General features: G+C 36.4%; 1 protein-coding gene across 1 annotated transcript; it reads left to right on the forward strand.

Annotated features, from left to right (window-relative positions):
- The first annotated feature begins 3,950 nt into the window (after positions 1-3,950).
- LOC138128745 (retinol dehydrogenase 12-like) lies at positions 3,951-5,197 on the forward strand. The gene is made up of 4 exons (XM_069044923.1): positions 3,951-4,167; positions 4,214-4,537; positions 4,582-4,904; positions 4,951-5,197. The coding sequence occupies exons 1-4, from the start codon at positions 3,951-3,953 to the stop codon at positions 5,140-5,142; spliced, it is 1,056 nt and encodes a 351-aa protein (XP_068901024.1). The 3' UTR covers positions 5,143-5,197.
- Positions 5,198-14,627: the final 9,430 nt, after the last annotated feature.

Below are 14,627 nucleotides of genomic sequence, written 5' to 3' on the forward strand. Positions count from 1 at the left end.
AACAAACATTCATCTGTCAAAGAAGGCATCATCCCTTCTTTCATCAAAAAGTCATTGCCAACTGCATGAACTTTTTTTTTGAACACCCGTTAGATATTTTGATAAAATACGTGATCAACAATGACTGAGTCTGCTGGCAATGAAACAATTGAAAAGTTTTTTTCTTTTTCTGCCTTGTAATTGGCACTGACCGGATGTTTTAACTTCACACGACATTAAATAAACATTAGGTTATGTCGGTTAAGTTTATGCCATTACAAAAATGAACCTTTGATAGTAAATTTCAAATTTACCTGTCACAGAGTTGGCATAAGGGGAGGCCATGGAAAATTGGCATTTAAGTTGATAGTAAAGTTGTCTGTTGTTATCTTTTTATATGTTTGAGGTTATAAATAGCGTCATTGTCAGAGTGCATTGTTGTCAGTTTTACTAGTTTGCAATAGAAGAATACTCACACATTTTAAATCCAATTTAACAAAGCAGGAAACTGTCTTGACTAGACTACAGAATAATAGGGACCGGGACCGAAAGATGAAGTGGCTGCTGTCAGTTTATGCATATACTCCACTTAGATCACTCATCTACACAGTGTCTTTACCAACCAGCTTGTAACGTCTTAGTAAATTTCTGATTTTAACCAAAATATTCTTAGAACTATAGGGTCTGCCATTTCTATTGAAACACCACCTGTTGATTTTACCTAAAATTTAGCAATGTGTAACAGGTCCGGTTACTCCGATTGACTGTAAAACGGCTTTTAGTGAGAAATTTGAAATTTTGACATTTTCTAGTTCCTAAAACGTCAAAGCAAATCACTGTCAAAATAAGTATGTCATATAAATCAATTATAGTATATAGTTGACTCAAGTTGCAAAAAACCACTTTGCCTTTCCAATAGCATTTTTATGGCATTAGTCCTTTGAAGTTACTTTAAAACTGTACCTAGGCATATCGAAAATATTCAATCTAATCTATGTTTTGCTGGTTCTTTTGTGCCTTTATTTGGTTCAGAAATATTGGAAAAATGCTGTTGCAAATGACAAGTGGTTTTTTGCAACTTGAGTCAACTTTAACTACAATGGCCGGCAAAAAAAATTAGCTATCACTTTTGTGTTAGGTCAAAATCCAAATGTGTAATTAATGCTTTTTTGACACTGACATTTAAATGATGGCTAATTTTTTTTGCCGGTCATTGTAGGTACATATTTAGTAATTATTTATGTCGTCGACTCATCGTGCACTCTAAACATAATACAAAGTGTCTATAAAAGAACATATATCAAGAGTCCTGTGGAATTGTGCGGCTCTATATTTTTTTTGGCCGCACTACGTCGAGTCGTTGAAGCTGACAAATTAGTTGTCAAATGACAAATGTCAAATTATTAATAATTAAATCTTAGCGTCAGTTTGTGAGTTCGGCGTCTTAGTTGTTTTGCTTGTGATTTTCTTCAACAGTCTTTATCAAGAATAAAACGTTTTCCCGCATAAGTGTGAACTGTGAATACCAAAAACAAGTCAGGAAGTAGCAAAGGTAAGACATTTATTTTCGTATGTTTACAGTAAGTAATAAGCAATCTTTTTAGTAAACCGCAATGGTTTTATCGCTAGAGCAAAACACCTTCATTGTGATGTATTACCGAAATGGTACCCTGCCGAATGGAGAGTGGGTTTATTCTCTAGACGCTTGCAAGGAAGAATCTTTCGCAAAATTTCCAAATGACAACATCGTGGAAGCAAATTAATTCCACACATTAGAAGGATTGTGGATAGATTTGTGGCAACTGTTGAAAAGGTAAAAGTGTAGGAAGAACGCCAGTGTATTAGGGACTTTGCATTCTATAGTATTTTATTTTCTCTTGCTACGTATTTTTGCAGAGCGATATCTAACAGCACAAATTCCAAACGCGATCAACCAAAAATTTAAATCTACTTGGCGATTAACTAGAAATTTACCTTACCGTCTTGTTTATCGGACTAGTCCGATAAAGTGGTAGTTTATGGCCTCAAAATAACGTCATAAACCATCTATATTTGTCACAGTCGAACATAAAAAATATTGTTAATGTAGTGAATAAAGAACTTTATTTAATCATGTTGTGTCATGGCCAGAAAATATTGAAGAGGAAATTAGAAATTTTTATGGAATTGCTAATTTTCCTCATGTATGTGAGGTTGTGGATATTATTTTATTTATGTATTTATTTTGTTTAAAACGCATAATTTCAACTTGGTCGTCGCATTTACCCATATTTATAATTTTGACTTGTGCTTTTTGGAAATAACAAACTAAATAACTAAGATTTAGCCTGATAGGCGTGACATTAGATTTTGACAAGTAAAAATAAATCTAAGCCGACTACACTTGTAATTTCTTCTTTTTTTCTAATAAAATAAAGAGCTATCAAATTAATTTGTAATCGAGTTATCCGAAATCGTATGTCGTTACTTGAACTCCACGCTCCAATAAACGCAGCTTAGATCTCGATTTATCAATCGCAAAGACATACGGATTCAAATCCATGGATGACTCGATTACAAATTAATTTGATCGCTCGATATAACAGAATTTACAACTGTAACTAAGATAATTGTGCAACACAATTTATTGGTACTAATAACTTGTAACTTGTAAATTCTTCAATATTGTGCAACGGGCCCCTGTATTATTATAACCGGCCTGTTCAAAACAGTAGTTTGAGTGATCCCCGCAGAGCGCTAGTATCTATACGGGCGCTTTTTGGGGATATTCTTAAGTTTTTGTCACGGAGAGTTTTTCTCGTTCAAATGACATTCCAATTTAAAATCAAAAATGCAATTGTATTCAGTATTGTATCAGAAAGAAAATATGAGCTTACTGTACTCAATTTTAAATCTAAAATCATATCTAAACCTATTTTTCTCCATTTTTATTCTTTGGAAGGGAAGGGCCCGTTCTGTGGCGCCCTCATCGGCGGAAAATTGCTCTTTCTCAGAAACATTTTCATACTGCATTTTTAATGGAATGAACAGGCCGGTTATTATAATACAGCAATAATGCAATTTAACTGGACAATACAGTGGGCAACGGTGTATAAGTACCTACTTTCGATGTTGGACATGGGGAAAATTATATGTTAGGTCTTGCGCTTTTCTGTTCTGTTAAAAACAGCACGTTTTGAGTATTTCTTCGTTTGCGCAGCATTTTAAATAATTATCTCTTGCGTGTAACAACTTTGACAACTTTTTGACAGTTTTTTAAATTTAAAAATAGAACTATTTCTCGCTGTTTGACATGAATGACATTTGTTTAATCGGCAAATAATTCAACATGTTTGTTTTAGCGAAGGGTGCCCTTAGATACTTGCTTCGAGAATAGAAATCGTTAGTTATTCTATTTTTTATGTAAAACATTGCAAGAAAGAAAAAAAACACAAGTATTTTTTATTTATAAGTTTTAGGTTAGCTGTCAATATGCTCTAATTACAACTGTCAATTTACACTTAAAAAAAAACATAACAATTGACGGTTTCCAACGCCTTCCCAGCTCAGGATTTCGCTTCAACGTCCGATACATCCATTTTCGAATTCTCACGATTTTTGCCGACGAAGCTAAGGACCTAATGAATTCAATATTCTGTGGTTCTGTGGCTAAAAATTTTGACACACCAAAAAGAGGGAAATCCAGGTAGATTAAATTTAAACATTCTTACCATCAACCGTGCCATTTCGTGGTTTCTGCCGCGCGGATTGCGCATTGTTTTATTGAAATAATTATCGGAATCTGGAACAGAAGAAAAATCAGGAGAAAATGTAAAAAATAAAAATATTTGTTTTCGACAGTTTGGTGGACACCAGTTAGCATAACTCTTAATCACCTGATTAACATATTTTGTAGAGAAATTATTCGTTGTGTTAATCAGCAAAATGCAAATGTTGTGACTAACACCGACAAAACACAAAAGTTTATCAGAATGATTGTTGTTTCACCACATTTTCAAAATCTTGGAGACATTTTACCACATCTCATCCAGTTCCAGTGTCCCGACAGTTTATTTTCGACGACAATGTTTTTCATAATTTGTGTTGTGCTCCTGCTTTGTTACTTCTACATGCGTTCCACCGTCACCGTTACAAGAAGTTCCTCATGTCTGGTTGGCAAAACCGCCATCGTGACCGGCGCTAATTCAGGTAAAACATCCAAATTATTAAAGAGATGATCAGATTTTGGTGTCAGGAATCGGTTATCAAACTGTCCTAAACTTGGCCTCGAGAGGTTGCAAAATCATCATGGCGGACGTAACAGACATGGAGAAGTCAAAACTCGACATAATCAAATTCACAAACAACCCTAACGTCTTTGCGAAGCACTTGGACTTGTCTTCGCTCAAATCGGTTCGAGATTTCGCGTCGGAAATCTTGAAGAGTGAAGACAAGTTGGATATTTTGATCAACAACGCTGGGGTTCTGGTGGCGAAAAACAACAGAACGGGAGATGGTTTGCATCCCGTGATGCAGGTTAACTACTTCGGACATTTCCTTCTGACGCATTTGTTGATCGGTACGAATTCTTTGGTTTCTTCACAGTTTCATGTGTGGTTGTAGGTCTGCTGAAGAAGTCTGCTTCTGGTAGAATAGTCTTGACGAGCTCTCTGCTCGCGTTTATCAACAACTTGTCGCTGAAAAACCTGAATTTTGACTGTCAAAAGCCCAAACGTTTTGATAGATTTTTCATGTACGGCAATTCAAAACTGAGCATGATCATGGCGGCGGACACCTTCGCAGAGAAACTGAAAGGAACTGGTGTTACAGTCAATTCAGTCCATCCGGGGTTGGTCAAGACGCCAATCTTCACTACCAATTATACTGTTAAGAGGAATGTCTTCTTCCAGATGTTTGTCTGGTTAAGTCAATGCGTTCTTGGGAGGGTGAGTAATTGGCAAAAGTGTCGTGGAGTTTCTGAGTGTTTTCTAGGACCCTTGGGAAGGATCGCAAGTGGTGGTTCACGCCGCAGTTTCACGAAAGTTGGAGGGAATGACAGGAGAATTTCTTGGGGAGTGTGTCCCTTGTCGGAAGCCCTCGAAAGCGTATAATGAGGAACTGTGCAAAGATATCTGGAAGGCCTCCGAGTTTTACGTCGGTTTGACACCACAAGAGAGACTCTAACTTTAGTTTCTTCAGTTGGTAGTACTAAATAATTGGAATAAAACTTATAACGCAATCTCTCCAGTGTCTTCTTCTTGATCTTGTCCATCCGACCACCTCCTGTACTTCGCATGTCTCGGGGATTCTTTCACCACGTACTATTGCGATCATTAAATTTTGGACATCATTTTTCTGTCATATAATAGTTATTTAATAAACTAGTTTGTTAATGCGTTCTTGGGAGGGTGAGTACTGAGTAGTTGGAATATGTGTGTCATGGAATTTGTGAGTGTTTTTAGGACCCTTGGGAAGGATCCCAAGTGGTGGTTCACGCAGCAGTTTCACGAAAGTTGGAAGGAATAACAGGAGAATTTCTTGGGGAGTGTGTCCCTTGTCGGAAGCCCTCGAAAGCCTACAATGAGGAATTGTGCAAAGAACTCTGGAAGGTCTCCGAGTTTTACGTCGGTTTGACACCAGAAGAAAAACTCTAACTTTAGTTTCTTCAGTTGGTAAAGTACTAAACAATTGGAATAATTTTTTTTATAAATAAAGGATGGAGACGAGGAAGTGCTGGTTGCAAGGCACGCCCAAATCTTTTACAAAGATTATTATTGCATTTTTATTTATTTTCTTGTTAACTAAAACAATCTGTTATGTACCTAATTGGTGTCACAATTTCTTGGAGGCGTTTCCGTGTATTACTAGAGTGGGCACGGCTCGTAAACATTGCATGATTGCGTCACTCCTATCAAAAAACATACAAGTTAGACATTTGATATTTTAACACAATTAAAAAAGTTGTACCTACTGATGATTGGGCATATTCCGTGGCTGTCGTTGTGATGAATTATGTAAAATGCTGAATTGTTATAGTTATTATTGGTATGTAACTATTTTCAAATTAATTCTTTTTCATAAAATTGAATTTCAATTATGCGTGAGTAAAAGTGCGTAAGCGAAAGTGCGCGAGTGACAGAAAATGAGCGAAAATAAAATTTTCACCCACTGCTAACCATGGATACAGACTCACTTTCTAGGGAGGTAACTATACTATTATTACTAATGCTGTATTTAACAATACATAAAGATGTAAATTGTTGTGTAACATTGTGTGCGTTGTTTCAACACAGAGATTAATTTGGTGCATTTTCCATTATACGAGTATCTTAAGAATTAGCAACAATTTCATCTTTACGTTTTCGAACTGCTCCACTGCCCGGTTATCGCAAGACCAGTTCCACGAAACAAATTTACAGCTCTGTCCAAAGTTTTCTTAAACTGTATGTGATCTACCGCACAATTTGTAAATTCAGCTTGAAATTCTTCAATACAATTTTGCACCGAATAAACCCAAACTGCACCAACTTTTGTACCGTTTCGATTAAAAAAGTTTTACGTTCCACGGTGGAAACCATCGTGAGATAGAAAAAGCGAATGTTAATGTTTAGTTGTGAAAGCAGTTGATTTATAACACAGAAAACGAAACTCAACTCAAAAAAGACGTTACATTCACAAAACACAACTGACATCTGTCAAAGAAGGCATCATCCCTTTTTCGCCATATCTTCTTTCATCAAATAGTCATTGCCAACTGGATGAAATTTTCATTTGAACACCCGTTAGATATTTTGATAAAATACAATGTAATCAACAATGACTGAGTCTGCTGGCAATGAAACAATTGAAAAGTTTTTTTCTGCCTCGTAATTGGCACTGACCGGATGTTTTAACTTTACACGACATTAAATAAACATTAGGTTATGTCGGTTAAGTTTATGCCATTACAAAAATGAACCTTTGATAGTAAATTTCAAATTTGCCTGTCATAGAGTTGGCATAAGGGGAGGCCATGGAAAATTGGCATTTAAGTTGGTAGTAAAGTTGCCTGTTGTTATCTTTTTATAAGTTTAAGGTTATAAGTAGCGTCATTATCTAGTGCATTGTTGTCAGTTTTACTAGTTTGCAATAGAAGAATACTCACATTTTAAATTCAATTTAACAAAGCAGGAAACTGTCTTGACTTGACTACAGAATAATAGGGACCGGGACCGAAAGATGAAGTGGCTGCTGTCAGTTCATGCATATGCACTAAAGTCCCTAGATAAAAGAAAGTAACCCGAACTGGCATCCATTTTGCCTCCAAAATAGCGGCAAATTTAAAATTAGAAAGATGAGCCCAGATAAACGCTTCTTAGGAGGTTATTAAATAAATCAGAAATTGAAATTGTATTTTCCAAAAAAAAAGAAGCATCAAGAATAAATTAATTTTATTGAATATTTGCAAGAACAACACGCATAGCAACACTTCTGCTACTTTTAAGCTGAGCATTTAAAATGTTATTTGTGTTATTTTTGAGCGAAAAGTGAATCCGACATTTTACGAATAATGTTGTAAGCTTGGAAACAATAGTGTGGCAATTAGGTATATCGGGTAGTGCAGTTTGACCCAAAAATTGTTCAATAAACTCTTTACTTGATAAAATGTTGGCAAGTATTTTCCTTTTATCTGCTCGTTTGTTTTCAAATTGCTGCTCATCAAAATGAACCTTAAACATTAAGTAAGTTTATATTATGTATCCATATTTTCATCACAGAAATACTTACTTCACAAACTTCAGCTCGGGAAGGCAAGTTTGCTCTACCCACCAACTGAATCCAAATATTTCGTCTGGGTTCATTTTGTGGAAGTCTAAAAAGTCTGAACCCCTTCTCTGATCGATTTGAACAATTTGGTACACAACACCCAGGCATTGTTTATTTAAATAAATAAATACATAAACCTAACCTCAATCAACAACCTAACAAACACACGCGTACCGGTAGAGTTTCCGCCATTTTGCCTCCAAATCGCTAAATACATGGGCCTAATGTATCGCGTTACTTTCTTTTATCTAGGGACTTTAATATGCACCACTTAGATCACTCACCTACACAGTGTCAACCAACCAGCTTGTAACTTCTCAGTAAATTTCTGATTTTAACCAAAACATTCCTAAACTATAGGGTCTGCCCCTCTACGGGTCTGTCATTTCTATTGAAACACCTAAACATCACCTGTTGATTTTTCCTAAAATTTAGCAATGTGTAACAGGTCCGGTTGATTGTAAAACTCCTTTTAGTTAGAAATTTGAAATTTTGACATTTTCTAGTTCCTAAAACGTCAAAGCATATCACTGTCAAAATAAGTATGTCATATAAATCAATTATATACAGTGCATTCACTTTTGTTTTAGACCAGAGTAGGCTATGGAAATTTGGCGAGTTGTGGCTGAATGACAATATACATCATGTATAATATTTGAGGTTACATTTTCTTGTCAAAATTCATGACCATGTAGCCAAGCATTATCATTTTCCAATTAACTACATAGTTTCGAGGACTCAATAATGTGTGTATTTAGTGATAAATGTAAATATTTCACAAATTTAAAACTAATTTACCTTAATACTTAATAATAATGTCAAATTTGACACTGGCAGTTCGAACAATTTTGATTTTGTTATTTTGACATAGCCCTGATACCAACATTTAAAAAATATATAATAGCCTACTCTGGTCTAAAACAAAAATGAATGTATATACATATTATAACTATAATTCATATAACTATAATTATACTGTGATATGACATTGTTAGGTATTGTGATTTGTGTAATTGCGATAGAAAAACGTCAAAGTGCAACATATACATAACCTCAATAAATATCTAGTGTAAAAACCATTACACATCTGGTCCATAAATACAATATTCTGGGGAATCTGGGGTGGTACAGTCCGGTCTTTTAAGAATTTTTGACATTGACAATTGTTTATTACAACGAATGGACTTTACGTCCGCGATCCTCGTAACCTCGTCCAGTTTGACAGTTGCCAAAAATCCGTTTTAAATTTAGTTTTCACGTGACTGCAGTTCATTAGTGAGGTTTGGTTTGTGTTTTAGAGAATGTATCGGACATTTTATATCGGACCAGACACCAGAGCGATAGTCAGTGGCATCACCGGAGGCCACGGCCTCTTCGCCGGATGGCTCCTGGCGAATAACGCAACGCCCGCCATCAGCTGTGCAACTGTTGTTAGAATTTACAATGTACCTGTTGCTTCCGAGTCGTTCCTCAATGGGAGCTCCAGCCAGTATGTCAAGAATATGTATGGGGCGTTCAAATGAAATCCTGGGCTGAGTAGGCGTTGGAAAAATTAAACCGTTCAGAACAGTGTAAAGTTTGAATTTCCCGCCGTTTGATACGAAAGACATTTGTTTATGTTTAATCGGGATATAATTGAACATGTTTGTTTTCAGCAAAGGGTGCCCTTAGATATGCTTCGAGAATAGGAATCGTTAAGTTATTCTATTTTTAATGCAAAACATTGCAAAGAGAAAAAAAAGAAAGATTCTACAATGCGTGGCTCGCCGACCAGTCGTGTCGGCGTCGTGTGCACACCGTAAGTGTCCTTCTCCAATTTGAATAAAGAGATGATGAGTTGATAAAACTCTCAAGAAGGTAAAGGTTCAGGTCCAACTTTTGAGTAATAGTTATTTTCATATGAGTAGCGCTGTCAGATCACTTTTCAGGATGAGGCCGAAATTTGAAGCACGAGGCGTTAGCCAAGTGTTGCAAAACAGGCCAACATAGTACATATGGAAAAATAACTACCTAGGGTTGTTTAAATTTTACCAACCTAAAGCAAACAGGTGGTGGTTTTTTTATTTTTGAATGGACTTTAGGTACACTAAGTCCATGTTATAGAGGTCAGTGTAATTGTATCGCGAAAGAATGGAAACTGTAATACCTACAGAAGGTTCACAACTAAAATAAATGTCCCTGAAATCCTTGAGATTTGGTATTCTTTGCAATTTTTTCAATTTTATACCTTCATTTGTTTTCGAGATACAAGGCTATAGTTCATTTCAGAAATATATGCAGTGACGTCACGTTTGAATCAAGAAGTCGACATGCCGTTCGTCCGTATTTGACATTTGACAGCAAGGCATAATGAGTTGTTTATGTTACCGCTATTGTCAAGAAATTATAGTATTTTCTAGTGTTGGGCATAATCGATATATTTTGATAATCGAATAAATCGAAATAATCGATGTGAATAATCAAAATATCATTCGACTCTCCTATTATGGATGATGCGCATGCGCAGTTGTGCATTTATTTACTTACTTTAATTACTTACGCCGCGTCGAGTCAGACGCATGTCAATAGTTCTATGTTACTCAAATCGTACGGTTGGGAGTGAGATACATAGAGCGACCATCTTAATAGCGCACGTAGCAGAGGCAACTAACTTGTTTAACATGTGTTGAAAGGAGATAGCTACATACACGTAGTTCGTGTTATAAACTGATACAACTGCATATATTTTAGAAATAGACTATAACTTGAATTTTTTGAAATGGCAAGAGGGGTTAATTTTATGATTTTTGAAGAGGTCTTTTTCTGAATTCAAGAAATTGTTTCTCGAGTAATAAGTGGCTTTGGAAACTCGAAATATCTGGGCGGTACATTCTGCGATCTATCGAAAGCGTTCGATTGCGTTTCACCCCGCATCTTAATCGAAAAATTGAAATTTTATGGAATAAGTGACACTTCTCTTGACTTGATTAACAGTTACCTATCTGACAGAACTCAAGCAACTCAGTATAAACAAAACATCTCCTCTGTAGTTCAACTTAAGTATGGAGTTCCTCAGGGGTCTGTTTTGGGTCCTCTCTTGTTTTTATATTTTATCAACGACTTATCTAAATACAGTGTGGAATAAAATGATTTACATCTAGTTACCTTTGCATTACCTTTGTAAAAATACGAAATGCCGCTCTACAAAAAAAGAAAGCCTAACCTCAAAATATTCCAAAATTCCAAATGTGATTTATTGCGAAGGGATGATAAGAATGCAAAGTAAAGATTGAAATTAAAAAGGAGCTAACAAAAGCAAGTCACAGCTAGTGTTGAAAGTGGCCACCAACGTTTGTTAATTCAATTTAGTAAATTGTAACAATTGTCAATTCGATTGATGACATTTATTGACAGAACTAACAGTTCGGCACTTCAAAAAAAAAGTAGAGCGGTACAGGAAAATTTACATGTGCAAAAATTCCAAAGGTAACTAGATGTAAATCATTTTATTCCACACTGTATATGAATGACGGATCCATTTTGTTTGCTGATGATACAACATTAACTGATTCCTCATTAAATAGCACGAATTTACATCAGATTATGCGAGAAACACAACTGAAAGCATTAAATTGGTTTGAGGCAAATAAATTGAATCTCAATAATGAAAAAACTACCAAAATAGTTTTTACAACTTCTTCATCTTCTGAAACTCAAGAAACGGACAATGTTTCACAAACTAAATTTTTAGGTGTCGTTCTGGATTCACATCTCACCTGGGATGCCCATGTGGAATATATCTCACGGAAACTAAGTAAAGCAATCTATTTATTGCGTCAATTGAGAGACGAAGTGTCATCTCAAATGTTACTGATAGCATATTATTAATTGTTTCAGTCGTTTGCATCATACGCAATAACAGTTTGGGGGCATTCGTCTCATGCAAAACGTATATTTGCCCTACATAGACGTGCCCTCAGAGTCGTAATTGGTTTGGGTTACCAGGAATGTGTGAAAAATATTTTTATTAATAAATAGTTATTTACGAACCAAGTGCGGGAAGACGATGTTCCCGCATGAGCGCATTTTTTAAAGCACGAGCGACGAAGGAGCGAGTGCCTTTAATTAATGCGCGAATGAACGGAAGATGTCTTCACGCAAGTGGTTCGTACAATATTTTTTGTACGAAAAGTAAATTAAAATGTTTTGTTTTAATACATTAAACATAAACGAACATAAAACCAAGTAGGCAGTGATCTTTGGTTATTGGAAACAATTGCTTCACTTGATCTTTCAATTTTTGCAATAATTTGTGAATTTTGTAGGAACAATTTTCAACGATTATAAATCTTTCCGTAATTTTTTAATGAAGGAAAACCCAGGGAAGTTGTATTTTATGAACTAAATTTTATTATTATCAAGACAGATTTTTTTTTGAATGCCTCAAAGGGCCAGTGTTTTTTGCAATTTTTACATTCGAGTCGACCGGGAAGCACTCGTTTCGGAGCGAGCGATGGATGTTGGAAGCGTTGCTTTCAAGGCTATGAGTACAAAAAGAATTCTGACGGTACCGTCCTTATTCAAAACGGGTGACTATTAAAATTTTCACTTGGAGTTGGCTTTGAACGAGTTTTCATTGTTTCTGTTACTTTAGACACACACAAGAACGAACGACAAATGTCAGTCAGTACAATTGAATCATAACCACGATATCATAACCTATAAATTTTACGGGTCATCAGCATAACATGAACCTTTTTTGAAATTTGTCAGTGTCTAAGGTGCAACGAAAAACAAAGAATGATCCAAAGCCAACTCTAAGTGAAAATTTTAATAGTCAAATAGTCACCCGTTACTTTATAGCTTGAGATACAGGGTGTCCCAGAACTTGCGGATCAAATTTAAACTGTATATTCCTTAATGGCAATGAAGGTAAAAAACGTTTAAAAAAATATTCAGGATGCAACAGCTTTTTAGTTATGAATTAATCAAATTGACCAATAGAGCTCGATCTAATTTTCCCTTTATGAGAAAATTGAGTGCCTTCCCTCAATTGCCAAGCAACGTATAATTCGATGAATCATAAAATTATTTTCAATATTTATCTGGTCGACTTGTCGGAGCAGACGTCAAAAGTGACAGCTACTTTTGAAATAACCAAAAATGGGATAATTTCGCCAAAGGCAGGTTAACAAATGTATAGAATGTAAATCAGGGAACGCAAGAAGTTTCTTCTTCCGGCAATAAATGAAATATGGTTTGTTATGAGTGAAAATTTCCAGAGCAATTGTAACCTTGAGGGTATGGGAAATTGACGGGAGGGATATGATGAATTGAACCTTTGTTGATGGAAGGTAAAATGGCGACGTAGCTTCAAGTGAGTAATATTACTTAAAAATCTTAGTAAAAGTGAAATATGCAGGGCCTGTGAAGTGAATCGGAATCACAATAAATTTATCCTGATTCCTGTGCATACACTCTGCATCTGTAACGTATTAGCGCAGTTACACGAGCGGGACTCGTCATCGTCGAAATGAAAGAAAAGACTTTTAGGAACATTCTTGACATTGCAAAAAGCGGAGTTACACGAAGGTTTTGAACAACAGATCAAGCATAGTGGCAGTTCTGAAAGAAAGAAGACAAAACTGGATTGAACTAACCTATTTATTTAAGCATCATTATTAGCCAAAATTTAAGATCAAATTTTATAACTTAAACGATGTAGAATGCAACAAATGAAATAAAAAACATGCAAAATAAAAAAGAATAATTTATAACAAGTGAGTGGTGGAGGTGGGATACGTACAATTGTTCAAAATGACTGCTCGAGAGTACAACCTAAATGTGGGGGTGGGTGGTGATAACCGGAAGAAAGAAAACTCCGAGTGGTTTAAACGAAATGAATATATTTTCACTCAGTCCTGCACACGTACAAATCTGATTATTTGACAACAAAAACGTTTCTCACACTCAATAATGAAGGGTTGTGCCCTTGCCGCGACAAAAAAAGGAAAACTCTCGAAAAGTAAACTGAATTCAAAAACTAAATTAAAAAAAAAGGGGGAGAGCCGAAAACGAAGCCCTAGATCGTCCTCGACGCTATTCTTCTACGCCGCCCACGATCGGCGGGACCGTTCCCTCGGGTCTCGCCTCGTTCCCCCTAAAAAAAGCTAAATTCAAAATAAAAAAGGAAGTCGCGCGGCGGACGAGGACACAAAAGATAATGACATAAAATAAACAAGAACTCTTACTCTCACAAAAAAACTGTTATCGGTCTGAGCGGCCGTTTGCAGGCGAGGTCACCATCAGACCGATAACTCAACCCGAACAAAAAAAAACGTTCTGCCTGAAACGACGCGCTGGCTACGTGAAAACTAAAAAAATTTCTATCACCCTGGCCTTGATCGTCACGGGGCGGTCGACGTCTCTGGAGACCTGGATTTTCCTCGGGGACTTCCTCGGGCCCACGGTAGACGACGAAATCCGGGCGTGGAATTTGACTCCGCACTCCGGTGTTTGGTTCTTTACGAACCTTCCGTCGGGGATCCGCAAATCCGCTCCTCGGCGTCTGGGTTTGGACTTCCTGGACTCTTCTTCCAGCCTCACCCTCTTCGGACCCTCGACGTCTCCACACCCTTTTCTCGCCGTTCAACCACTCGCCGTTTCAGCCCCTTTCACAGTCCCGCACCGATCTGACCTCACTGACCAAAGACCAAAGACCAAAAAAAAAACTTCCCCGCACTCTCTCGTGTCTTCTATAGTTTCGCCCCTCTCAATTCGGGTTATTATTATTTTTGGCGGAAAACGTCGTGCGCACGATGATCGAATCATTGACAAAACTTGCATTTTTTTTAATGTAACAGAACCTACGACTTGAGAAAAGG

This window comes from Tenebrio molitor, chromosome 4 (genome assembly GCF_963966145.1).
Source record: "Tenebrio molitor chromosome 4, icTenMoli1.1, whole genome shotgun sequence".
NCBI classification, from domain to species: domain Eukaryota; kingdom Metazoa; phylum Arthropoda; class Insecta; order Coleoptera; family Tenebrionidae; genus Tenebrio; species Tenebrio molitor.